The sequence below is a fragment of the Aspergillus homomorphus genome (assembly GCF_003184865.1).
Source record: "Aspergillus homomorphus CBS 101889 unplaced genomic scaffold BO97scaffold_32, whole genome shotgun sequence".
Taxonomy (NCBI): Eukaryota; Fungi; Ascomycota; class Eurotiomycetes; order Eurotiales; family Aspergillaceae; genus Aspergillus; species Aspergillus homomorphus.
The window spans coordinates 197,572-220,420 of NW_020291918.1; the positions used below are offsets into that span (position 1 = coordinate 197,572).

A 22,849-nucleotide genomic window follows, 5' to 3' on the forward strand; every position below is an offset into this window, starting at 1 on the left:
TCTCTCTCTATCTCTCTCTATCTCTCTCTATCTCTCTCTCTCTGCATGTCTCCTCCCTTCCTTCCCTCGTCGACTTTCCTCATTTTGTGACACTACAAGCACAACACGGGAGTTTATCAGTCCATGATGCCTCCGCCTTGGCCACTTCAGCTCCCTGATCAGCTTCCTCGCGATAAGGTGACGATAACACTGGTGGTGGCCTTGGCTGCTGAGTGCTTCCTGCCCGTGTTGCAGGCGCCATTGGCGTCTGGGCTGATACGTGACGTGACCCCGCTGCCATTGCTTATCGGAGCATAAGATCGATACATTTACCCAAAAAGCAGCATCTGCTCTGCGACTGAGGACGTTGCACAATACGTGTTGCGGCTGGCCATGTCTCCCTTACTTTGACGGGTGGTTTGCAGAGCGTTCTTTTGCTTCTTCGGTGTTCACAGTTCCTTGTCACTATGGCGGAAAAGTCCCAGAAGATGGGAATAGCAGTGGGCGAGGAGCCTTTGCTCGAACAAGGGGACATGCAGCTTTTAGGTGCGTCTGCGTGCCTCTGTCTGGTTTGTTGCCCGTGCTGATGAAGCCAGCGGCGCTGGGGTATAAGCAGGAGCTGCGCAGACATTATTCGACGGTTCAGGTCTTCGCAATTGCGTTCAGTATCATGAGCTTGCTGCCGTCCATTGCCTCGGCCTTATCGTTTTCTGTTTCCGCAGGACCTGTGGGCATGGTTTGGGTATATTATTCTACCTACTGCCTTCCGCTGTCTGAGTTTTGGCTGACACTATTCCATAGGATACGCCTATTTCTTGATCGTGCATTGCGGTATGATGAGAAAACGGTCTGACTGGAGTTTCAGGGTGGCTTGCTGCGCGTGTGTTCATCTTCATTGTCGCATTGGCCATGGTACGCATGCCTGCCCTCGCCATCTACGCGGATGCTTCTAATACTTTGGCATTCTATGCCGATCTAGCGTCTGCAATGCCTACCGCCGGTGGCCTTCATTTCTGGACTCATTTAATTCAGCAAAGAGAAATGCAAGAAACCTTTGAGCTTTGTCGTCGGATACAGCAACACGATTGGCCTTGTTGGAGGCGTCTGTTCTATAGATTGTGAGCAGGGTCCATTTTTCTCGCTAGGTCCCCTTCCCCATCGGCGTTTTGTACTGACTCTTAAAGGGAAGATGGATTCGCGACTATGCTGCTGGCTTTCGTCTCCATTGCGCGTGATGGCAAATGGACTGCCTCTCGTCGGGCCCTTTACGGTAAGTATGTAGCCTGTGTCATCGTCCACGGTTTGATTGCCATCTTCTTCGCGCGGGTAATGCCTAAGATCCAGTCTGTCTGCATTGTCCTCAACATGGGCCTTGTGTTCGTCACTGCTCTGGCCCTACCGATTGGCAAGGCAGTCAGTTGGGGGAAGATTTATTCGGGTGCCTACGTTTTCGGCCACAGTGAGAATCTCACCACCTGGCCGGAGGGCTTGAGCTTTATGATGGCATGGTTGTCACCCATCTGGACCATCGGTGCGTTCGACTCGTGCGTTCATATGAGCGAAGAGGTCACCCATGCTGCGCGAGCGGTCCCACTGGGTATAGTCTGGTCCGCGGGACTCTGCGGTCTGCTGGGATTTGTCTCTCTGACGATCATGGCCGCTGTGATCGACGTGGATCTGGCGGCAGTCCTAGACTCGAAGTTTGGCCAGCCTGAGCCTCGTTAGTCGCTCCTGTTTTGAAATCTCGATTCGAGTGAATCCTCCTCAAAATTAACCCCCACCCCCCGCAAACACGATACAGGTCGTCGCTGCCTCGCGCCAAAGCTGGGCCTTCTCGCGCGACGGCGCCCTCCCCTTGTCCTCCTTCTTCCGGCACGTCAGCAAACGCATCCGCTTCCAGCCCATCCGGATGGTCAGCGCGGTGGTCGTCATCGCCGTCCTCCTCGGCCTGCTCTGCCTGATCGACAACGCCGCGGCGAGCGCGCTGTTCTCCCTCGCCGTGGCCGGCAACGACTTGGCCTGGATGGTGCCGATCCTCGCCCGGCTCGGCTGGGGGCGAGATCGGTTTCACCCGGGTGAGTTCTACACCGGCCGGCTGAGTACTCCCATCGCCGTCACTGCGATCGTGTACCTGGCTTTCGCCTTCGTGCTGAGCATGTCCCCACCAAGGGGCCGAATCCGACCTGTAAGTTTATTTTTCATTCAGAGAGATGGCTTTTCATTCCTCTGGGCGGAATGAGATGAGTTAGTGGGTTGTGTTCTGATTAAACCGGTATATTCTGATGTCTGGATCCCTTAGCCGCGAACATGAACTATACTGTCGTCATTGATGGGGCGTTATGGCTCGGGGGCTTGCTGTATTATGCGGTCTATGCACGCAAGGTGTTTAAGGGCCCGCAAACGACATTAGGGGAGTCTTCAAGTCCAGAGACGAGGCTCCAGGTGGGTGGGGAGGAAGAAAAGGGAAGGTGATACTTTAGAGGGATAGGTGGTACAAGCTTGGTTTTATTTCATGTTCATACTACGTGACCATCGAACGTGGAATCCATACTAGAACCTCGAAGGGCTAGTTAATTCAATACGCCATTAAAATTCCATGGCCAGGGAAATTGATTTGCTGCTGCTGCTGTGTGTGATACATTAGATCGTAAGATTTACCCCATTGAGTCTTGTATGTTTAGCATCGATGGGGGGGATTCGAAAGAGGATGAGAAGAAAGGGCAATAAGCACAAGCTAGGGAAAAGAAATCTCGTCTCCTTCGTAAAGACGGATGAACCATCCCGGTCCAGCGAGATAAGGGTTTCGATCGATCATGAACGAACCGATTACTCGGGCACTTCGAGGACATAGCGACCAGCGATCTTGCCTTGTTCTGTTTTGTTTCTTGGGGTTAGCATTTACTTTCTCGTTGATGATAGATAGAGGGACAGAAGGGGAAGGAGAGCGACGTACCCATCATCTCGAAGATGCGAGGGAGATCCTTCAGGGGAGCGGTCTTGAAGGGAGCATTGATCAGGCCGCGGGCAAAGAAATCGACGGCCTCGACGCCGTCCTGGCGGTTGCCGACGTAGCTGCCCTTGATGTTGATCATGCGGACGACGGTGTTGAAGACGGGGGCGCGCAGGAAGGCATTGCCGGGCAGACCGATGGCGACGACGCTGCCGCGCGAGCGGACGTACTCGGTGGCCTGCTGGAAAGGCTTCTCGGCCACGGCCAGGAGGATGACGGCGTGGGCGCCGAGACCCTCGGGAGTGGCGGCCTTGACGTCGGCGACGATATCGGAGGTCGTGGTGAAGTCGATGTAGGCCTGGTATTGTCCATGGTTAGCTTCTTATGAGGAGAACCGATCGGTCATTATGGGTTTCATCTTCTCACCTCGGATCCCAATTTCTGACACATTTCCTTCTTCTCCTCACCCCCGTCGATGGCGATGGTCCTCAACCCCATGGCTTTGGCGTACTGCAGAGCCAACGAGCCCAAGCCACCGCCGGCGCCGACGATGGCGACGGTCTGACCGGGCCGGGCGCCGGACTCCTTGAGACCCTTGTAGACGGTGATGCCGGCACACAGAATCGGGGCCACAGCGTCCAGCGGCACCTCCTTGGGCAGCTTGGAGGCGTGGCTGGCCAGCGCCAGCGCGTACTGCTGGAAGGTACCGTCGACGGTGTATCCGGACAGCGAGGCGTGCGGGCACAGCGGCTCCTCGGCCTGCTTGCAGAACTCACAGGCCAGGCACGAGCCGTTCAGCCACTTGATGCCCGCGTGGTCGCCGATCTCGAACTCGGTCACCAGCTCGCCCCGCGCCACCACGATGCCCGCCCCTTCGTGCCCGCCCACCAGCGGCTGCTTGAGCGGCAGCGGCCAGTCGCCCTTCATCGCGTGCAGGTCCGTGTGGCACACCCCCGTGTACCGAATCTTAATCAGGATCTGGTCCGGTCCCGGCTTCGGCACCGGGATCTGCTTGTAGACCGGCGGTTGGCCCTTTTGTTCGATCACCTGGGCCCATTGGGTCTCGGGGATGGTGGGGTTGGACATTTTGATTGGAGGAGTTGCAGGGACGTAAAGGATGGAGGTAGAGGAAGTGACGAAGAGGGAGAGAAAGGGTAAAGAGTTGATGGTGGTTGGAAGGTGGGAAGTGGAAGTGGAAGTGGAAGTGGAAGTGGATGTAAATGTGGAAGTGTTGATGTTGTGTTACTTGACAGATCTAAACGGAGGAAACAGCGACGAAGGAACTGGTTTTATAGTATTCTAGACAGGCAGCAGCAAGCAAGACCCGATCTTCTGAGACAACCTGACATGACCTGACATTATTCACTCAGCTGTCGGGAATTGAGTAGGACAAGTGGTTCACTCACTCACCACTAACCAGGTGGGGTGATTCCGTCCCGGCCGAAGCCATTGATGTGACGTCGTCCTCCATCATTCTAGGTAGGTGTGATAGTTTAGGTAGTAGGTCGTAAGTAGTAAGTAGACTAGGGAAAGGGCCGTGAAAGTGCCGTGGTCCAGACGGGTTTGTTTGGGGTTGGGACAAGGATCGGACGAGAGGAGAAGCACGGATGGTGAAGGGATTCCGATCCTTTCGCTTTCGACTCCGTTTCAACTGAACACCGTTTGATGGATGGATACGAGGGGTTCCTTTTGACTTTCCACACACACACTCTCTCTCTCGCACGCTTTCTCTCTTGCCCCTGGCGATACTCGGTAATCAGTCCATGTTGACAGGAGGTATTCCCCTCCCCATGATTCATTCTGTATTCATTCCATCCTCGACACTCGGTGTGCTGTCAATCCGGAATGAAGTGGAAGCGAAAAAGCGGAGAAGTTGTAGACGTCATCATCCTTGCGATTACTATTTTCTTTTCTCCCATTGAGATTTCTCCGCATCCCACAATCCTTAGTTAAGTTCAGTTAACGGTAGGATGAACCGTTTCCGGTCGATGAGTGCATTATCAAACCCCGATATTGCATTAGGCCAGATTTCCCATCTTCCCCCATCTCCGCACCGGCAAATCAACTATTCGATAGCGATAGTTAGCATCCCCCACTGTTCCTTCCTTGGGCTCTTGCTTCTTCTGCTTCTTCTTCTTCTTCTTCTTCTTCTTCTTCTTCTTCTTCTTTTTCCCAGGCGGGAAAATGGAAGAGATGTGCATGCATGCGCCCCTCTCCCTTTGGCGCAGTTTCGAATTGGAGAAGGCAAGTCCGAGCGAATGGGTCGGAGTGGAAGAATTCGGAAAAGACGGGAGTTGGAATTGCTGGATGGGATGATGGGGTTGATGAGAGAGTGAGGCCATCGACTGAATGCGGCTTAGTCAGTCTATCTGTCTGGTCTGTGCCTCAGGTTGGCGGTGGGTATGGGAGTTGTCTGTGGCTGGGGTGATGTCCTTCGATGTCGGGCCATTGCAGGTGGTGTGCCAATTGTCCACTTGTTCAATTCTTCCAGAATGAGGATTTGTGGTCTGAGGTGAGGTTCTCCGTCCTGGTCTACGCTCGGCTTTAAATAGGTTGTCGCCCCGGAATTGCGTGAGGACCTCGGGGGCAGCCACCTGACGGTCTGTCAACTCTAGTGTAGCTGCTGCATGGTATGGCCAGCACACAGAGTCCATGGGTGTCTTCTCTACAGCGACTGACAACCATTCAGCAGGGCAGGCATATTGATTGATGATACAGGTTCGCTGCTTCTGCGCACACTGCTTGGGAGATAGACTCTTAGACCCGCAGAATCATGCCTCATGCCTCATGCCTCACGAGGTGTGCATCTTGTTCTACCCATGATGACTTCTTATACATCCTCGACTGGGAGTATTGTGGTTGGTGGGTAGCCCTACTGCGCCACAACTCTAGAAATGCAAATCACCCTTCATAAGGCTATAGCCGTACTGCATTCATCCAGAATTCTATCTCATAGTCCTTCCGTGGCGGGCATCTCCCGGATACTATGTCGGTCTCCGTATGTGCGGATGTTGGATGTTCATACATCCCTTAGGCAGTGGCTTTCCATGCATGCAACCTCTGTTTGCTCCCGAGTTCCCGGTAACTGCATTACTGTTATTGCGAGGGAGAATGAACTCTCGGTGGGTTGCTCAGCGTATCGAGCGAGCACTGCAACCTCGGCGGCTCCTCCTTGTCTGACCGCATCGAGAGCCAGACGAAGCTGAAGAACGAAGGTCCGGAAGATTGATTACTGGTATTGAAGTATCAATCCAACCTCGACAAGTTTCTTCTATGCCTAGAGGACTATACCAGAGTTTCATCCCCAATGCTCAAATAGACTAGAAATACTCGGGTCCAGTGACTTACTGCCAGGTCTCATTGATTGAGCCCTAACATAGAGGTCCTCATCATGATCGGGGCAGATGTAGAATCGATTCTTCTTCTTGCTGGTTATCTTCCCCGGACGAAACTCATTTAGTGGTGGTAAGGGACTGTATGTAATCGAAATACACATACATTCTGACAGCACCATCGCGAAGGAATGGATGGAAATTTCGCCCGAATAGGCAGGAACACAGGGACTCACTGCCACTCTCATGGCTTTCATTGTCTGGAGATGAAGCAAGAAATGCGAGGAACAACAGGCTATATTGTTGGCGTGCAAACATCACCAATCGCCATTTCTCTCTCATCACATCTTCCACCCATTTTCCCTCATTCTTCAATCTCACCCAAGATTGACCATTATACCCCATAACCCTCCCCCATACTGCTTTCTTACTTCCATACAAACTTACAACCCACCTCCATCCCTCGATCTAGACGACTATCTATCACGACAAGCCTCCTCCCACGGGAACAACCCGGCGAGAACCCCCAATCTCTCTCCACCCAATTTGCCCCTCGTGGTTCTCTTTCACGGCTCATTGCACCTGATCTTAAATACTTCCAACCCTCAACCCCGTCCAGCAGTATCACTTTACCTGATCAAGTAATCGATTCACTGGAGTACTACCAGACAGGCGGTTTGATTTCTGTCCGAAGCGGTTGACCCGTGAGGGTTTGTTGGCTGGCTCACTCACGCCCTTTACTTTCCCTCCCTCCCTCACCCAAAAACCCTCTACCACCAACACCAGCAAACCGCCGACAGATTCCTGTCCATTCGGTAAGGCAATTAACCCATTTTCCTCTTCCTCCTTTTCCCTTCGATCATCTTCCCACTTCCCATTCCCCATCCCATCATCGTCATCTCCTCCCATCTCCATCCTTCCCTGTCCTCCAGTCTCCACTCCTCTCCCCCCAAATCGGCCACTTAGAATTAATTCCTCAGAACGCAGGGAACTCTAGCTGGTCGGCGGACAACCAACGAACGGACGGACGCGTGATCGCCCTTCGCCTCGAGATCTCCGTGAGCTAAAACCTCTCCAAAACCATCTCCCTCCCCATCCCCTTCGCGCATGGCCACCCGTCGTCCATCGCGACGGTCCTTGTTCTAAATCTTCTCTTCCTCTCCCTCCCCCATCACTGCTGCCCGTCACTTTCGCCGCCGCGTCTTTTCCCCCCCTCCCCCCGGGCACACGCGGCAATCATGACGGGAGCTCCGCCGTACAATCCGCAGTCTCCCACCCAGCAATCTCGTTATTCTGCCTACTCTTCTCCGAACAAGAACCGTCCCTTCTACTCCAGCAACAATGACCAATATCAACAGCACCCGCCGCAGACGCCGCCGGCCTTCCCCCCGCAGCCCAGCATGGCCAGGAGCCCTCACTTCTCGCATGCGCCGTCACCATTACCGGCCACGCTGCCTCCGTTGAATGGTGCCGCTCCGTCGTCTCACCCATCGGATACGCCTTCACAGTATCAGGCCCATTCCTCGGCGGGAACGCCGCAATTCCCCCTGCCTCGGCCCTACTCTAATTCCGTCTTCTCGGGCAACGGCGCGACCCCCTACGGTCATTCTACTCCCTCCCACGCTCATCCCTCTGGTCGGCCCGACAGCCATTCGCAGTCTTCTCCCAAAAAAGATTCGGAGTCTCCCTACCCCATGGGGGGTCACGGAGTCGCGGCGTATCCGTCCTCGATGGTGCGAGAGTCTAGGCATTCCTCTCCTCCCAAGGAAACTGTATGTTGTCTTCCCACTTCCAACCGGATGTCTCTCGGTCCACAATGACTGATCGTGGTTCTTTCTCTTCGACTTTCCAGAAACCAGACCCCATGTCTTTTGCCAGTATCTTAGCGGGCCCGGCCGAAGAGCGCAACCCGCCGCCCAGACAATCTCCACCAAAGAAACAGCTGCCCCTTGAAGCCGCATCGACCCCCATCGCGCCAGCACCAAGCGCGGTGGACAACCGAAGCCCCCCGCCGACGACGCCCGTCCCCATCGCCCACAGCAAAAGCAAGGACAAAGAACCTTCGGGCGCGCCCTTACCGAGATTGGAAAAGAAACCCAGCAATGAGAAGCGCCGTCGCAACGTCGAACAAGAACCCAGAGTGTCCGACTCGCGGGCTTCGGCCATTGCAAACGGTGTGACCGAATCATCTAAGGCTGCTTCCCTGGCCCGTGGTGCTGTTTCCCGCCATCCCTTGACGGACGGGGAGGTGGAGGCTCTCAACCGCGCGATGGCCGATATGGCCAACGCAGATCAAAGCGACGTAGAAGCTCCTGGGTATGAGAGACAATATCAGGAATACAAGGCCAAAAGCAAGAAGCGTGCTCTGCTCACGGAACAAACTGAAATCATCCGGCGCAAGGTACGTATACCGCCATCTGCTGGGGGCTGGCAGGCTAACACACGTTCAGCGACGACGCCACCGATTTCTCGGAGACTTCGCAAAGTCCTTGGAGAAGCAAGCCGAGGCTGGAATGGATCGATTCCGACTTGCAAACGAATCGTCCGTCATCGCCGAAGTGCAAGCCAAAGAAATTCAGGACGAAAAGGAACGCAAGAAGGATATGCAACGAAAGCGGCGGCGCGAGAACACCGTACGCATGGAAATGCAGAAGAAGCTGGAGGCAGAACTCAAAGCAAACGAGGCACAGGATTCTGCAGAGAAGGCCAAGTTCCTCCGTGAAGCTGAGCGGGCACAGCGAAAGATCAAGACCACCAAGCGAGCTTTGGAAGGTGTCACTGCTCCCGAGGAGATTAGCGAAGTGACTCCCTTAGCGCCAAACCTTGAAGGGGGCACCACCAGCTCCTTCCACATTGGTCGGAACTCTCCTTCCAGGCGCAAGTCTGGGCGCAATGGCCCCGTCACCCGACCCAAGAAGTCGAAGGAACAAAAACAGGCGGAGAAGGACGCGGCAGAAGCGGCTTATGCAGCCATGGAGAACGATGAGGCATTGCCTCTGCCACCCAAAGAAGATCCCCGTAAGGAGTCGATCAAAAAGGAGACGAAAGGGAGCCGCTCCAAGGAGCCCACGCCCACACCGCTATCCGCCTTCGAGACCAAAGGTTACAATCAGATCTACGAGCAAATCTGGCGTGATATTGCTCGTAAAGACATTCCCAAGGTCTACCGCATCAAGGGTCTGTCGCTCAGCACGCGCCAGGAGAATCTTCGCAAGACAGCACAACTGGCCAGCAAGCAGTCTCGCAAATGGCAGGAACGCACTAACAAGAGCATGAAAGACACCCAGGCCCGTGCCAAACGGACGATGCGCGAAATGATGTCCTTCTGGAAGCGCAACGAACGTGAGGAACGCGACCTGCGCCGTCTTGCCGAGAAGCAGGAGATTGAGTCGGCTAAGAAGGCAGAAGCGGAGCGTGAAGCCAATCGTCAGAGACGAAAGCTCAACTTCCTCATCTCCCAGACCGAATTGTACTCCCACTTCATTGGGCGCAAGATCAAAGGTGCAGAAGGAGATGACTCCGGAGACACGGCCGTGGATAGTTCCGATCAGACTATACAGCCTGGGAAACCCCAGGATCACACGGTGGATATGCCCCCCAGTGTCGCCGATTTGGGCGCCAAAGTGACCAATTTCGAAGATCTCGACTTTGATGCCGAGGACGAGACGGCCTTGCGCCAGGCGGCTATGGCAAACGCACAGAATGCCGTCCAGCAGGCCCAGGATCGAGCCCGCGCCTTCAACAACGACCAGAACCAGATGGACGCCCTGGATGAGGGTGAATTGAACTTTCAAAATCCTACTAGCTTGGGCGATATCGAAATCTCGCAGCCCAACATGCTTACAGCCAAGCTTAAGGAATACCAGCTCAAGGGTCTCAACTGGCTTGTCAACCTGTACGAGCAAGGTATCAACGGTATTCTGGCCGACGAGATGGGTCTAGGAAAAACCATCCAGTCCATCTCAGTCATGGCTTATCTGGCTGAAGTGCACAACATCTGGGGTCCTTTCCTGGTGATTGCGCCTGCCTCTACCCTACACAACTGGCAGCAGGAAATCACCAAGTTCGTCCCGGACATCAAGGTCCTCCCGTACTGGGGTTCGGCCAAAGACCGCAAGATCCTGCGTAAGTTTTGGGATCGAAAGCATATCACATACACGAAGGAGTCTGAGTTCCATGTGCTGGTCACCTCCTACCAACTGGTGGTACTTGATGCACAGTACTTCCAGAAGGTCAAGTGGCAGTACATGATTCTCGACGAAGCCCAGGCTATCAAATCCTCTCAGAGCTCACGTTGGAAGAACCTGCTCGGCTTCTCTTGTCGTAACCGTCTTCTGCTGACAGGTACCCCTATTCAGAATAACATGCAGGAGCTGTGGGCACTGCTGCACTTTATCATGCCCACCCTTTTCGACTCTCACGACGAATTCAGTGAATGGTTCTCCAAGGACATTGAATCCCATGCTCAGAGTAACACGAAACTCAATGAAGACCAGCTGAGGCGTCTCCACATGATCTTGAAGCCTTTCATGCTTCGCCGTGTCAAGAAACATGTTCAGCAGGAACTTGGCGATAAGGTTGAGAAGGACATCTTCTGCGACCTTACTTACCGCCAGCGCGCTTACTATGCCAATTTGCGCAACCGGGTCAGTATCATGGATTTGATCGAGAAGGCCGCTGTCGGGGACGAGGCCGACAGCACGACATTGATGAACTTGGTCATGCAGTTCCGAAAAGTCTGCAACCATCCGGATTTGTTCGAGCGTGCGGAAACGAAATCTCCCTTTTCTGTCGCGCACTTCGCCGAGACCGCCTCGTTTGTCAGAGAAGGTCAGAACGTTGATGTTGCTTACTCGACGCGCAACCTGATTGAATACCCGTTGCCACGCCTGCTCTGTGGCTCTGCTGGTCGTGTCGATGTCGCAGGACCCGGCAATGCGCGCGCCGGCTTCCATGGGAAATATCTTGACCACATGATGAACATTTTCGCTCCCGACAACATCAGGCAAAGTGTCCGGGATAACGGGGCCTTCTCTTTCCTGCGTTTCGTGGACACATCACCCGGGGAGGCATACGAACAATCACATCTAGGCGTCTTTGAGCGAGCTGTTCGTCGCCGAGGGCAGGCGAACAGGCTGGCCCGGCTTCAGGTCGTCTACGACGATGACAGAGTAACAGCATCAGTCCTTCCTCATGCAATGTTCAACATCGTCGACCGCAACGATCGTCATGCAGTGCACGAGGTCGCGGCCGAGGGCTACATGCGTGATCTGATGACCGTCTCCCAGTCTACGTTTGAAAGAGAAGGCCTTTCCCTGATTGAACCGTCGGCTGGCCCAGCAGCGTCGGCGCCTCCGATCACCATTACGAGTTCGAGTCAGATTCCCATGTACGAGGCCAGAGACAGTTTCTTCAATATTTCTGTGCGCCATGCCTTGTATGGAGTTGCTTCGAAACAGGTGGAGCATCAAATCGTGGAGAAGAAGCTGGATCCTACACCATACTCTCTGCCGCCAATACTACCTAAGCCACTTTCTGCCAAGGGTCGATACACGCACATTGAGGTGCCGTCCATGCGTCGCTTCGTCACGGATTCCGGCAAATTGGCCAAGCTGGACGAACTCTTACGCGAGCTCAAGGCCGGTGGGCACCGTGTGCTCCTGTACTTCCAAATGACTCGTATGATCGATTTGATGGAGGAGTACTTGACCTATCGCAATTACAAGTACTGTCGGTTGGATGGAAGCACCAAGCTGGAGGATCGCCGTGATACTGTGGCGGACTTCCAACAGCGCCCGGAGATTTTCGTGTTCCTTCTGTCTACGCGTGCGGGTGGCCTGGGTATCAACCTGACTGCGGCCGATACAGTTATCTTCTACGACTCGGATTGGAACCCTACCATTGACTCGCAAGCCATGGACCGCGCCCATCGTCTGGGTCAGACAAGGCAGGTCACGGTCTATCGTCTCATCACCCGTGGCACGATCGAAGAGCGGATCCGGAAGCGGGCCTTGCAGAAGGAAGAGGTGCAGCGTGTTGTCATCACGGGTGGTGCCGCTGGTGGCGTTGACTTCAATACTCGCAACCGCGAGAGCCGAACCAAGGACATTGCCATGTGGCTGGCGGACGATGAACAGGCCGAGCTCATTGAGCAGAAGGAGAAGGAAGCTATGGATCGCGGTGAAGTGTTCGGCGCCGGGAAAGGTGGGAAGAAGGCAGCTCAGAAGAGGAAGAGAGATATCACGCTGGATGATATGTATCATGAAGGTATGTCATTCCACGATGCACCTAGTTTTACCACAAACGCTAACCCATCCTGTTCTAGGCGAGGGCAACTTTGACGATGCCAGTGCTAAGCCGTCTGGCGCGGCAACGCCGGTGTCTGCGGCAGACAACGTGGGTACGCCCTCGGCCACGCCCGTTCCCAAGCGAGGACGTGGCCGCGGGACTGGTAAAGGAACGTCAAAACGGGCCAAGACGACCAAAGAGCGATTGCGTCTCATTGACGGCGACGGAGGCCTCGGGCCCAGTTAATGCTGCGAGGACCTTGCACGATGAGATGGAATGACGGCGTTGGGATAGCTACCTTTCTTTCTTTCTTTCTTTTCTTATTTTATATAATTATGTTCTTGCGGTCTTACACCCTTGGGATCTTCTACACCGGATCATGGTTTCACTTTGTTTCTTTGTTTGTTTCCTTTTTCAGTTGCGGATACCACTGTCCGGACTCTGTATTAACAAGATGCATTGGTGATGTATGAAAACATTTGCGCGGGTTGTCCTTGGAAATAATGAGCAGCAGGCGAGGAATGAGCAAGACTACCTGGGAGAGAAAAAAAAAGAATTGGTTTTTAAATGAACTCGACAAAGAAAAGACGAGCAGGTCGAGAATGGGGCGATGGCATGATAGATCTGTCTGTTGTTGACTGTTGTTTGTTCCGGGTGTGGACTCTGCTCTGTGGAGTGCGTACATGTGGGCACTGAGCTGGGTGGTATGGGGGGGGTGCAAGCCTTGGCTGTTTTATTGCTGTTTTATTTCTGTTTTCCATCTTATTACCCGTTCGGTGTTTGTACTTAGTATGTTGGAGTGGATTGACCGTTGTGGACGAATGAATGAATGACTTTGTCTGTCTGCAGTTTCTTGTCTGTATGTGACCCAACAGAGAGAGAGAGTCGGAAGTGGCGGGAAAAACAGCCGAGTTCCGCCCGGCCCTAAAACCCGTGACCATCCCGTGACCAAGCCGAGACCAGCTCCGGTAACTTTTCAGTCATCGGGGTTTCTTAGTCAGCCTCCGACTCCTGGTCTCCGATTCGGACCCACCCACCAATCAGCTCCAGTACAATCGTCAGCCGCGGCAGTGTCAGACGCTGAGGTAAGCGGCCAAGTCGCGCCGGTGGGAATTTCGCAGCGGACTCGCGCCGCAAATCCCGTCCCTCGTCCAGCGATCGAATCTTCTTTAGGCCCCCCCCATAAGACTCACTCACTCTCAACTCACTTAAACTAACTCATCTCCACCTCTCCTCGATACCTCTCCCTCTTTCTCTTTCCCCTACTTTCCCCCTCCCCCCCAATCCTATTCTATTTCTCCCATTTGCCTCATCTCACTGTCTTCCCCTCTCACCAACCTAGGGGTCCTTTCATCCTCACTCTTCAATTGATCTTATCGCCTTTTCGGTTGTACCGCACCCGATGGAGTCGCTTCTCCAGCAGTCTCGGGCCATGTGCCCGTTTCTCAAGCGCACCTCCCCGTCTACTCTGCGCACCCTGTCCACTGCCACTCGTCCCAGCACCAGCTCCGGTGGTGGCACCATGTCCAACCTGCAGGTTCTGGCCCGTCGCTGCCCCGTCATGAGCAAGGCTCTGGCCGTGCAGAGCGCCCGTTTGGCCAACACCAAGCGGTTTACCTCTGGTGTCGCCGGTATGGATCCCAAGTATTTCCGCCCGGCTCCGACCAAGCGGGCTTTGCATTCGACCTCGGGCAATGGCGCGGACGTCTCTCCCAATGTCTACAAGGATTCCGAGAGAGGTAAATGGAATTTTTCTCGTTCCCACTGAACCAATAAATTGACACCATTACCTCATAGTCGATCCCGGTTTCCGCGCTGTCAACGGCCGGTTCGAAGCCCCTTCTAACGCAACCGTCACTGGTCCCCGTCCCGATGCTCCGAAGACCGCGCCTTTCGACTACAATGCTTTTTACAACGGTGAACTGGAGAAGAAGCACAAGGACAAGTCGTACCGTTATTTCAACAACATCAACCGTCTGGCGAAGGAATTCCCCCGCGCCCACACGGCCTCTCAGGAGGAGAAAGTGACTGTGTGGTGCTCCAACGACTATCTCGGTATGGGACGCAACCAGGAGGTCCTGAAGAGCATGCACCGCACGCTCGACACCTATGGCGCCGGTGCGGGTGGCACGAGAAACATCTCGGGACACAACCAACATGCCGTGGCTCTCGAGGGCACTCTGGCCAAACTGCACAACAAGGAGGCCGCTCTGGTCTTCAGCTCCTGCTTTGTGGCCAACGACGCTACTCTCGCGACTCTTGGCAGCAAGATGCCCGACTGTGTCATCCTCTCGGACAGCCTCAACCACGCCTCCATGATCCAGGGTATCCGCCATTCCGGGGCCAAGAAGATGGTGTTCAAGCACAATGACCTGGTCGATCTGGAGAACAAGCTGGCCTCTTTGCCTCTGAATGTTCCCAAGATCATCGCCTTCGAGTCCGTGTACAGCATGTGCGGTTCCATTGCCCCCATCGAGAAGATTTGCGATCTGGCCGACAAGTATGGCGCGATCACTTTCCTGGATGAAGTTCACGCCGTCGGTATGTACGGACCTCACGGTGCGGGTGTCGCCGAGCATCTTGACTATGACATCTATGCCTCGCAGGACACCGCCAACCCTCGCAGCACCAAGGGCACTGTGATGGATCGGATTGACATCATTACTGGTACCCTGGGTAAGGCGTATGGCTGTGTCGGTGGTTACATTGCTGGATCCGCCGCGATGGTTGACACTATCCGCTCTCTGGCCCCGGGATTCATCTTCACCACCTCGTTGCCTCCTGCCACCATGGCTGGAGCCGACACTGCCATCCAGTACCAGGCCGAGTACAAGCGGGACCGTGTCCTGCAGCAATTGCATACCCGGGCGGTCAAGGAATCACTGAAGGAGCTGGACATCCCCGTGATCCCGAACCCGTCCCACATCATCCCTCTTTTGGTTGGAGACGCCGAGGTGGCCAAGCAAGCCTCGGACAAGCTTCTGGACGAACATGGCATCTACGTCCAAGCCATCAACTACCCCACCGTTCCTCGGGGAGAAGAGCGACTCCGCATCACCCCGACTCCGGGCCACGTGAAGGAACACCGCGACCACCTGGTCCAGGCGCTCCAAACCGTCTGGAACGATTTGGGCATCAAGCGCGCCAGCGACTGGAAGGCCCAGGGCGGATTCGTTGGCGTCGGCGTCGAGGGAGCCGAGGCCGCCAACCAGCCCATCTGGGAAGACGCCCAGCTGGGTCTGCAGGCGAGCGAAACCCTGGAGGCTGCCGTCACCCGGGAGTTCCAGGACGCGGCGGCCGAGGCGTTGCTCGCCCAGGCCACTGTCCGGATGCAGACTGCCGCCGCCGAGATCCGTCCTGCCGCTGCTGCTGCCTCGAGCATCCCTGTGGGTGTCGCCGCCTAGATTCCATGTCTGTGGATACAAATTCCCCATATATTAGGGAAACCATAATTCGTGTGGATGTGTATAGTGATAATATTCATTTCCACGTCCACTCCTTTATTTTGACCGGTAATAATCCCATCGTCATGATATATATGTTGGAGGGATTCTCCGGGGCGGGGGTTCCACTTATATCTCCTTCTGCGCCCTTCTCCTTCTCAATTGGACATGTGATGGACGGATGATATGAATTGGAATGAGGATTCAGGAAGATTCGCGACGGACCACATCTCCAAGGACTACCTGACTAGTCGACTACTCAATTTGTTAGGCTCTTAGATTCTTGGAAACCGATCTCGGCCTTCCTTTTCCTCCTTACATCATGGTTCAGGATTTTTTGTTCGTAGATACGTAGATACGTAGATACACTAGAGAAACCCGGGGGTTATATTATCCTACCACTACTTAGGTAAGACCACCCCGAACTGTTCTTTGGTCTTTCTGTGCAGACTGCCCGTCCGGGTAGAGTCTAAACCAAGTTGAAACCAAGTTGTTTGTCGGATGATGACCTCAGAACAACTGGCTAAACTTAATCAAGACGTCTGAAGGGCTACTTCTACCAGCCTGGTGCCAATGTCCCTCCCTCCTCCTAGAGATCAAGCCCCGGCCGGGGAACTGGAGATTCCTGAGTTGGTTCCTCAGTCTTCTTCTTTCTCTGCAGTGGTCCGCAGGTCGATCATCACAGACTAGTAGCCATGGGATGGTATTATGACACCAGACCTAGGAACAAGCCGCCTCATCGGTTGTGCGTATACATATTTATATATGCCTATCTACTCCACCAAGATGAGACGAAGAAGTTACGTTTCTCTCTCTGTCGTCGATGCCGTTTAACTACCTACCTACCTCTACAGATGATGACAATGGAATAGATAAATAGATACATACAGACATACATACATATATTCGATACATACACACAAGACAAAACAACCCTGAACGCCAGCGGGATCAAACTGAAACAAGATGGATGCTTTTTTGTTCGGATTGCAAACAAAGATGGAATAATAGCATTTATGGCGAGCTATTGTAGCTGGTTGGGATAGAATCAAGCAGCAATGCTCTCTCTCTCTCTCTCTCTCTCTCTCTCTCCCTGGACAAGGAAGGAATCTCATCGCATTTAGTTTCAGAAGGCAACATGAACCACACATACTGGAATAAGCCGTCCCTCGTCTATCTCGTCACAGGCCCAGATATTCAAAAGTCTTTTATTTACCGCTTCTTGCCGCCGCCCCGACTCACCTTGGGAAACTCCACGGGAATACGCAACCGCGCCACCCTGCGAGCAGCTGCCTCCGCCTTGCCGCCCTTGATGCCCCACTTGGCGAACTCGGACTCCCGTGGCTTGTCGACGCGACAGCCCAGCTCGCGGAAGTACTGCAGGATGACGGGGCTCTCGAGGTGGAGGTCGTCACGCAGATCGGAGGGGTCGGTGGCCAGCTCGTTGGGGGCGTTGCCGCCGAGGGTGCTGTTTCCGCCGTCCTTGGCGGGTTGGGGCGGGATGTGCAGCGAGAGAGCGCAGATGGTGGTGTGGAGGAAGGTGATGTCGTTGCGGGAGAGGGAGCCACCGGTGCCCGGGGCGAACTTGCGGCGGATGGCGTCGATGATGGGGTCAGGGATGGTTTCGGACGAGGAGGATGAGGACGAGGCGGCTGTCGGGGAGGTGCCGCCAGAGAGGACGGTGCGGAGTTCGTCGCGGGGTGGGAGGCGTTTGCTACCGGGGCCGGCGCCCTTGGGGTCGCGTTTGAGGTTGCGGTTGAGTTCGAGCAGCAGGAGGATGAAGCGGAGGATCTGGAGGTGCGTGGTGTTGCCTGACTGGATGACGGCCTCGACCCGGCGAGACACGTACCGCGAGGTGGTGACCACCGCCGCCCCCGCGTTGGCCGTCTCGATCCATTCCGGCAGACCCGGCAGCTGGCGCAGCGTCGACTCGCCGTTCGGCACCAGCTCCGAGAGCGGGTACACCTCCGCCGGGTGCGCCGCGTCCAGGTGCGGCATCGGGATCGGCTTGTTGGCTTGCACTTGCGCTTGCACCGAGGCCGCCTTGGCGGCGATGTCGCTGATGCCTTCCGTCGGCATCGAGGACAGGATGGCGGATTCCGCCGCCGAGGCCGCCCCCGACGGTAGGTTGGACAGTTGTGCGTTTTCGGCCAGGGATTGCGCCGCCTTGCGGGATTGTTTGGTGCCGAAGGTGTTGGTCAGCTCGGTGCGTTGGGCGCGGAGGGTTTGCTGGAGATTTGGTAAAATTTCTCATTAGCTTCTGTGAAACGGTCTTTTTTTTATAGAAGAGAAAAAGAGAGTAGTTCATGCCCGGGGTATGTATATACACCCTTGGCTGAACTGTCCGGCATGGGAACAGCAAGGCAATATAACATACCAATTCTTCCTCCTCGCTCTCCTCCTCTTCCTCCTCGTCAATCGAGCGCAGCTTGCGCACCGCACCGCGCAGCGTCATCTTCCGCACCTCGACAAACTGCCATGTCTTGTTCTCCGGGTCGACCACCGCGACGTAATGCTTCAGCTGCGAATCGGCATCCTCCTCGGCCTCGCGACCCACAAAGTCCAGCTTGGGGTGCTCGGACGACTGGAGCAGCAGTTCGGACGAGACGATGCCCTTGTTGCGCGTCGAGGCGGAGGAAGTCTTGCTGCGGGTTTTGAGGTAGGGCTTGAGCCGGAGGTTGCGGGATGCGTGGAGGCCGGGGGTGGTCACTGATTGTCCACAGCAAAGAGGAGCATGTTAGTCAAGTGCTTCTTCTTTCTCTTTTTTTTTTTTTTTTTTCTAACAGGCGAGTTGGGATTGAATGGCGATCAAAGCATACCAATGACCGGGGCGAGTTCGCTGTCATCCTCGACCACGCTCGAGGCCAGAGGTGGCAGATCTTGCAGCTCCAGCGCGGGCTTCTTGCTGGGCCGCTCGTGGCGATCAGAGGCGCGCTTGCGCTTTTTTTCGACCTTGTCGGAAACCATCGTATACAGTCTAGGGGCAGGTCGAATGAAGCAGCACTTATAAGTCGAGGGCGCGAAGTTCGATATATCGGAGGAAAAATCCCAGAGAAAAAAAAGTTGAAGGCGGTCAGTGGATCTCGAAAGGGAAGGCGGAGAATGGCACTTAAAAGTACGGAAGGGAAGCGGTAACGACGGCGCAGTGCAGATCACGGGCACACACAAAAGCGCAGCAACGCGACTATTATCTTCTATCTTGTCTATCTGACATTCAAATCTTATGGAAGCAGATATCGCTGTTTAAGTTTGGTTAGTGTCTACTTTCTACAATCGACTATAACATATTAAGGAGAATGATTTGCGTTTGAACTTTTTGTAATTGGAATAAATTCTCAAAAGAACCGCTCCATGACCCGAAATCCCTCAGTGTTAACCAAGGAAACCCCGAGACATGAGAAATTGACCAATTCCCCATACGAAGCTCAAAGTTATCGGCGTATGACAATAGTACAGATCAAAACCGATCCCTTTCCCAACCCTACCAAACACATTGGCCATCCCCAAGGAAGAAATGAGACGCGAGAGAACGCATCTCTTCCACTGCCTGGTCACAAAAGCGCGAGAGAAGCCGTCGTGAGAAGTCGAAAACGTTTTAAATTAAACCCGAGGGATTGGAACGGAATGTTTCAAGTTCCTGTTGAACGGCGGATTCCGAATTCGATAGATGTAGAAGACCCAGGCAGGGTCCTTGATTCGAGACGGTGAAAAGAAACCACGAGAACGATCATAAAGCAAATCATCATCGTGACGTCGTTGCAATTCTTGTTGTTTTTGTTGTCGTGTTTAGCGTTCAACCAGAGTCTTCACATGAAGAGCTGAGATGGAGGGGGCGAGTAATTTATTTGCTGCGTTCGCAAGTTAGCGATCAATTGGATTCCACTTTGATTTGGTATCAATGAAACTCACCTGCGAGCACGCATCTTTCTGCGCTTGCGCTTGAGGCGACGGACGCGCTTCTTTCTCCACTTGGCTCTCATCTTCGTAGATAGGACTAGAAGATGACTGTTAGTAGTTGTCCAAGCCGGAAAGTTGATAGGGCGGGATAGCAAACTCACACTTCTGCGAGGATGAAAGAGATGGTTGCAAGAAAGACGGAGAACGGCCGCGGTTGAGCTTCTTGTGTGCGCCGTGGCTGACTCAGCACTCAATGCCGCTAAGGGCTCGCTAGTGTGATCATCACTGTGATTGGCTACGCAGTGGCCACCCACCGCTTTACCGAGACTGCTGGCTTCCGCATTGGGAGTGCTCGTGACATCAACACTCCCGCCCCGGTGTATAACACAGTACCGCTGGATACGGTGGGCAATTGGGGGCCTGGTTAGATAGAATTTGTTTACGATTGTGCGTGTTGGCAGTTCTCATTATTCATTCATGCTTCGTTATTAGTTGATCCCCTTGGATACTGTCCAATGCTGCATGGACATCTCCTCGCTTGACTGCTCTTCAACAATCCCATAGCTGAAGCCCTAGCCCTATCTCTCTACTTCGCAGATGCTGGTTCAAACAACAAAATAAATGTCTATCCCAGATCTCACGAGCAAATCTTGAATGACAGGAAGGTATTAGTACGCGTATCGGTACGTCACCGCCAGATCGCCCTCGAGTTCTTCCTCCTCCTCGAGCAGTGCCGACTGGGTGTGCCCACTTGCCAGAATCCGTTCCCGCTGCTTGTTTTCAGTCCAGATCGCAATGAAGTAAACTATGCAGCAGGCAGCGGAGAAGCACAGGAAGGACAGGCTGATGATGTATCCGTCGCGGTAGAGAGGCGCATCTTTCGCCAGGAATGCATAGGTCGAGATGAATCCTCCGGCTAGAGGTTAAATGTCAGCGGCGGGAGGGGTTGTCTTCTGGCCCCGAGCTAACTTAGATTGTTGGTTACTTACTGTTTCCAAACCCAATCTGCCATGCTGTCCCTACGCTGCGTCTACGATGGCCGCCTAGGTTCATGGCAAACCAGCACACGATCACGGGCATTGCACTGTAACAGCCGCAAGTGACCATGAACAGAGCGCTATATGGGACGTTTCTGTGAGCCACTCCATGGACATTCAAGAGGATTCCGAATCCCGCTATGGCGATTGCCATGGGAACTAATGCGAATGCAAGCCGATGCTTGAATCTATCCGACAGAGTCGCGACGATCATCGAGAAGACGAAGGCTGCTGCCCATGGTGGGATCGAATACAGCTGCGTTTGGATGGCTAGATCACCGATCAGTTCACACTCTGTTCTAAGCCAGGAGAAGTCACTATACCTCCGTATCCATAAGTCTTGATGATAGACGGTGCAAAGTAGGCATATCCTGAAATCATGAGCAATGTACAATCAAATTCAACGGAGGCACTGCCGGGCTTTTGCAAACATACCATAGGCTGTAACGACCTGGCCGAAGTACATCAGTCCGCCAATGAAAATCTTGTCTGTACCTCGCAGTCAGTTACAAGTCATGAATTGCACTACCAGCGCTTACAGTCTTTGAACACAGCCAGCACGTCGCGAAAACCGATATGGACACCATGTCCGGCTTTTCCCACGTCCTGAGCCAACCTCGCCTGGACGTACTTCCGCTCCTCTTCGTTGAGCCATTTGACATCTTCCGGGAACCCGGGAATGACAAAGTACCATGCCAGGGCAACCACGCAGGTGAGGACACCCTCGATGATGAAGACCCATCGCCAGCCATTGTAGCCTCGCAGGCCAGCCATTTTTCCAAGACCACTAGCTAGTAGACCACCAAAGGCGCCCGCTAGGGTGGTGGAGCTGAAGAAGAAACTGAAACGCTTCTGGGCTTCACTACGCTTGTACCACGTCCCCAGCAGATAGAAGCCTGAACACGAGTCACCGATCAGTACTGTGGAGAGCATGCATAGCGACGGAGATGCCACTTACACCCTGGGAACATGCCTGTTTCGAACATGCCTAGTTCCCTTCCATCAGCCTGCACGCACATCAAGAACAGGTTTCAATGTCATGGTACAGTACCTAGAAACCAGCGCGTGGTGACCAGTCCGCCCCAGCTCGTAACCAGTCCTTGGCAGATCATCACGAAGCCAAAGCCAAACATGCACAGGGACACTATGGATAACATCAAGGCGACGTCAGTTGATGCAACTATAGCGATGACGTGAATTCAGAGATACTTACACCACACATGCGGCTTCAACTTTCTGAGCAGCAGGTTGGATGGAATATCGAACAGCACATACGGCACAAAGAAGATAGTCAACGCTGTGTTGTACTTGGTGCCAGTGACAATGCTGAGGTCCTTCTGCAGTCCAAGCACCGCGGCGTTACTGATATTTACACTGTGGCCGCCACTGTCAGTGGCACGCACACGGGCTTCTCTTCTAGTGCAGGGCACCCATACCGATCTAAGAACGCCAGCAGATACATGACACACAAGCATGGAACAATGTGCCAATCGATCTTGGCCATCAGTTTGCGATCAGTTGTGTTGGTGAGCAAGGGAAGGCCCGCGGCAGATGTATGGATCTGTTCCTCGGTCTTCATCTCGGTGGAGTGAGGGGACTGCGAATCTGTTTCATGCACGGAGGAGTCGTCAGCTCACAATACTGACCTGTGTATATCTACAGAGGACATACCTGGGTCGCGACCCATTGTGCTTGAGTCCACCTTCAGGGCGGCTTGGAAGGTCAGGTTCGTGATTTTCTGCGATAGTCGGGGGTGTATTGTGAGCTTAAGATGGCTTTCACTGGCCCAGGAAGAGAATGGCGGTAATCAAGATTAAAAGGATAACTCGGTACTCACGTAGTTCGGTCAATTCGTGACATCCAATTCTGTGGGTTCTAGCATTGAAAGAAAGGAGAGATGCCCTAGGAGACCTGCTCATATAT

At 54.0% G+C, this 22,849-nt stretch overlaps 6 protein-coding genes across 6 annotated transcripts; 3 read left to right on the forward strand and 3 right to left on the reverse strand.

The window, feature by feature from the left end:
* Window positions 1-446: 446 nt before the first annotated feature.
* BO97DRAFT_436369 (putative GABA permease) lies at window positions 447-2,706 on the forward strand (the record flags this gene model as incomplete). Its single annotated transcript, XM_025697781.1, has 7 exons — window positions 447-525; window positions 576-750; window positions 1,012-1,097; window positions 1,169-1,665; window positions 1,781-2,168; window positions 2,279-2,393; window positions 2,661-2,706. The coding sequence occupies 7 exons, from the start codon at window positions 447-449 to the stop codon at window positions 2,704-2,706; spliced, it is 1,386 nt and encodes a 461-aa protein (XP_025549224.1).
* On the reverse strand, window positions 2,447-4,438 carry BO97DRAFT_373369 (zinc-dependent alcohol dehydrogenase). Its single transcript, XM_025692902.1, has 3 exons — window positions 3,356-4,438; window positions 2,933-3,287; window positions 2,447-2,852 (listed from the first exon to the last, which is right to left on the reverse strand). The coding sequence occupies exons 1-3, from the start codon at window positions 4,013-4,015 to the stop codon at window positions 2,806-2,808; spliced, it is 1,062 nt and encodes a 353-aa protein (XP_025549225.1). The 5' UTR covers window positions 4,016-4,438; the 3' UTR covers window positions 2,447-2,805.
* A 3,061-nt stretch (window positions 4,439-7,499) lies between these two features.
* On the forward strand, window positions 7,500-12,795 carry ino80 (chromatin-remodeling ATPase INO80; the record flags this gene model as incomplete). Its single annotated transcript, XM_025691950.1, has 4 exons — window positions 7,500-8,033; window positions 8,114-8,662; window positions 8,712-12,528; window positions 12,587-12,795. The coding sequence occupies 4 exons, from the start codon at window positions 7,500-7,502 to the stop codon at window positions 12,793-12,795; spliced, it is 5,109 nt and encodes a 1,702-aa protein (XP_025549226.1).
* Window positions 12,796-13,713: 918 nt separating this feature from the next.
* hemA (5-aminolevulinic acid synthase HemA) lies at window positions 13,714-16,326 on the forward strand. Its single transcript, XM_025698507.1, has 2 exons — window positions 13,714-14,288; window positions 14,347-16,326. Exons 1-2 carry the CDS (start codon window positions 13,952-13,954, stop codon window positions 15,951-15,953), a joined length of 1,944 nt encoding a protein of 647 aa, XP_025549227.1. The 5' UTR covers window positions 13,714-13,951; the 3' UTR covers window positions 15,954-16,326.
* A 636-nt stretch (window positions 16,327-16,962) lies between these two features.
* BO97DRAFT_373378 (DNA-directed RNA polymerase I subunit RPA49) lies at window positions 16,963-19,023 on the reverse strand. Its single transcript, XM_025692903.1, has 3 exons — window positions 18,812-19,023; window positions 18,370-18,701; window positions 16,963-18,221 (listed from the first exon to the last, which is right to left on the reverse strand). The coding sequence occupies exons 1-3, from the start codon at window positions 18,957-18,959 to the stop codon at window positions 17,205-17,207; spliced, it is 1,497 nt and encodes a 498-aa protein (XP_025549228.1). The 5' UTR covers window positions 18,960-19,023; the 3' UTR covers window positions 16,963-17,204.
* A 775-nt stretch (window positions 19,024-19,798) lies between these two features.
* BO97DRAFT_426857 (putative MFS transporter) lies at window positions 19,799-22,613 on the reverse strand (the record flags this gene model as incomplete). Its single annotated transcript, XM_025697162.1, has 12 exons — window positions 19,799-19,840; window positions 19,902-19,986; window positions 20,565-20,805; window positions 20,879-21,196; window positions 21,250-21,297; window positions 21,362-21,415; window positions 21,466-21,822; window positions 21,885-21,914; window positions 21,978-22,070; window positions 22,140-22,300; window positions 22,363-22,531; window positions 22,598-22,613. The coding sequence occupies 12 exons, from the start codon at window positions 22,611-22,613 to the stop codon at window positions 19,799-19,801; spliced, it is 1,614 nt and encodes a 537-aa protein (XP_025549229.1).
* Window positions 22,614-22,849: the final 236 nt, after the last annotated feature.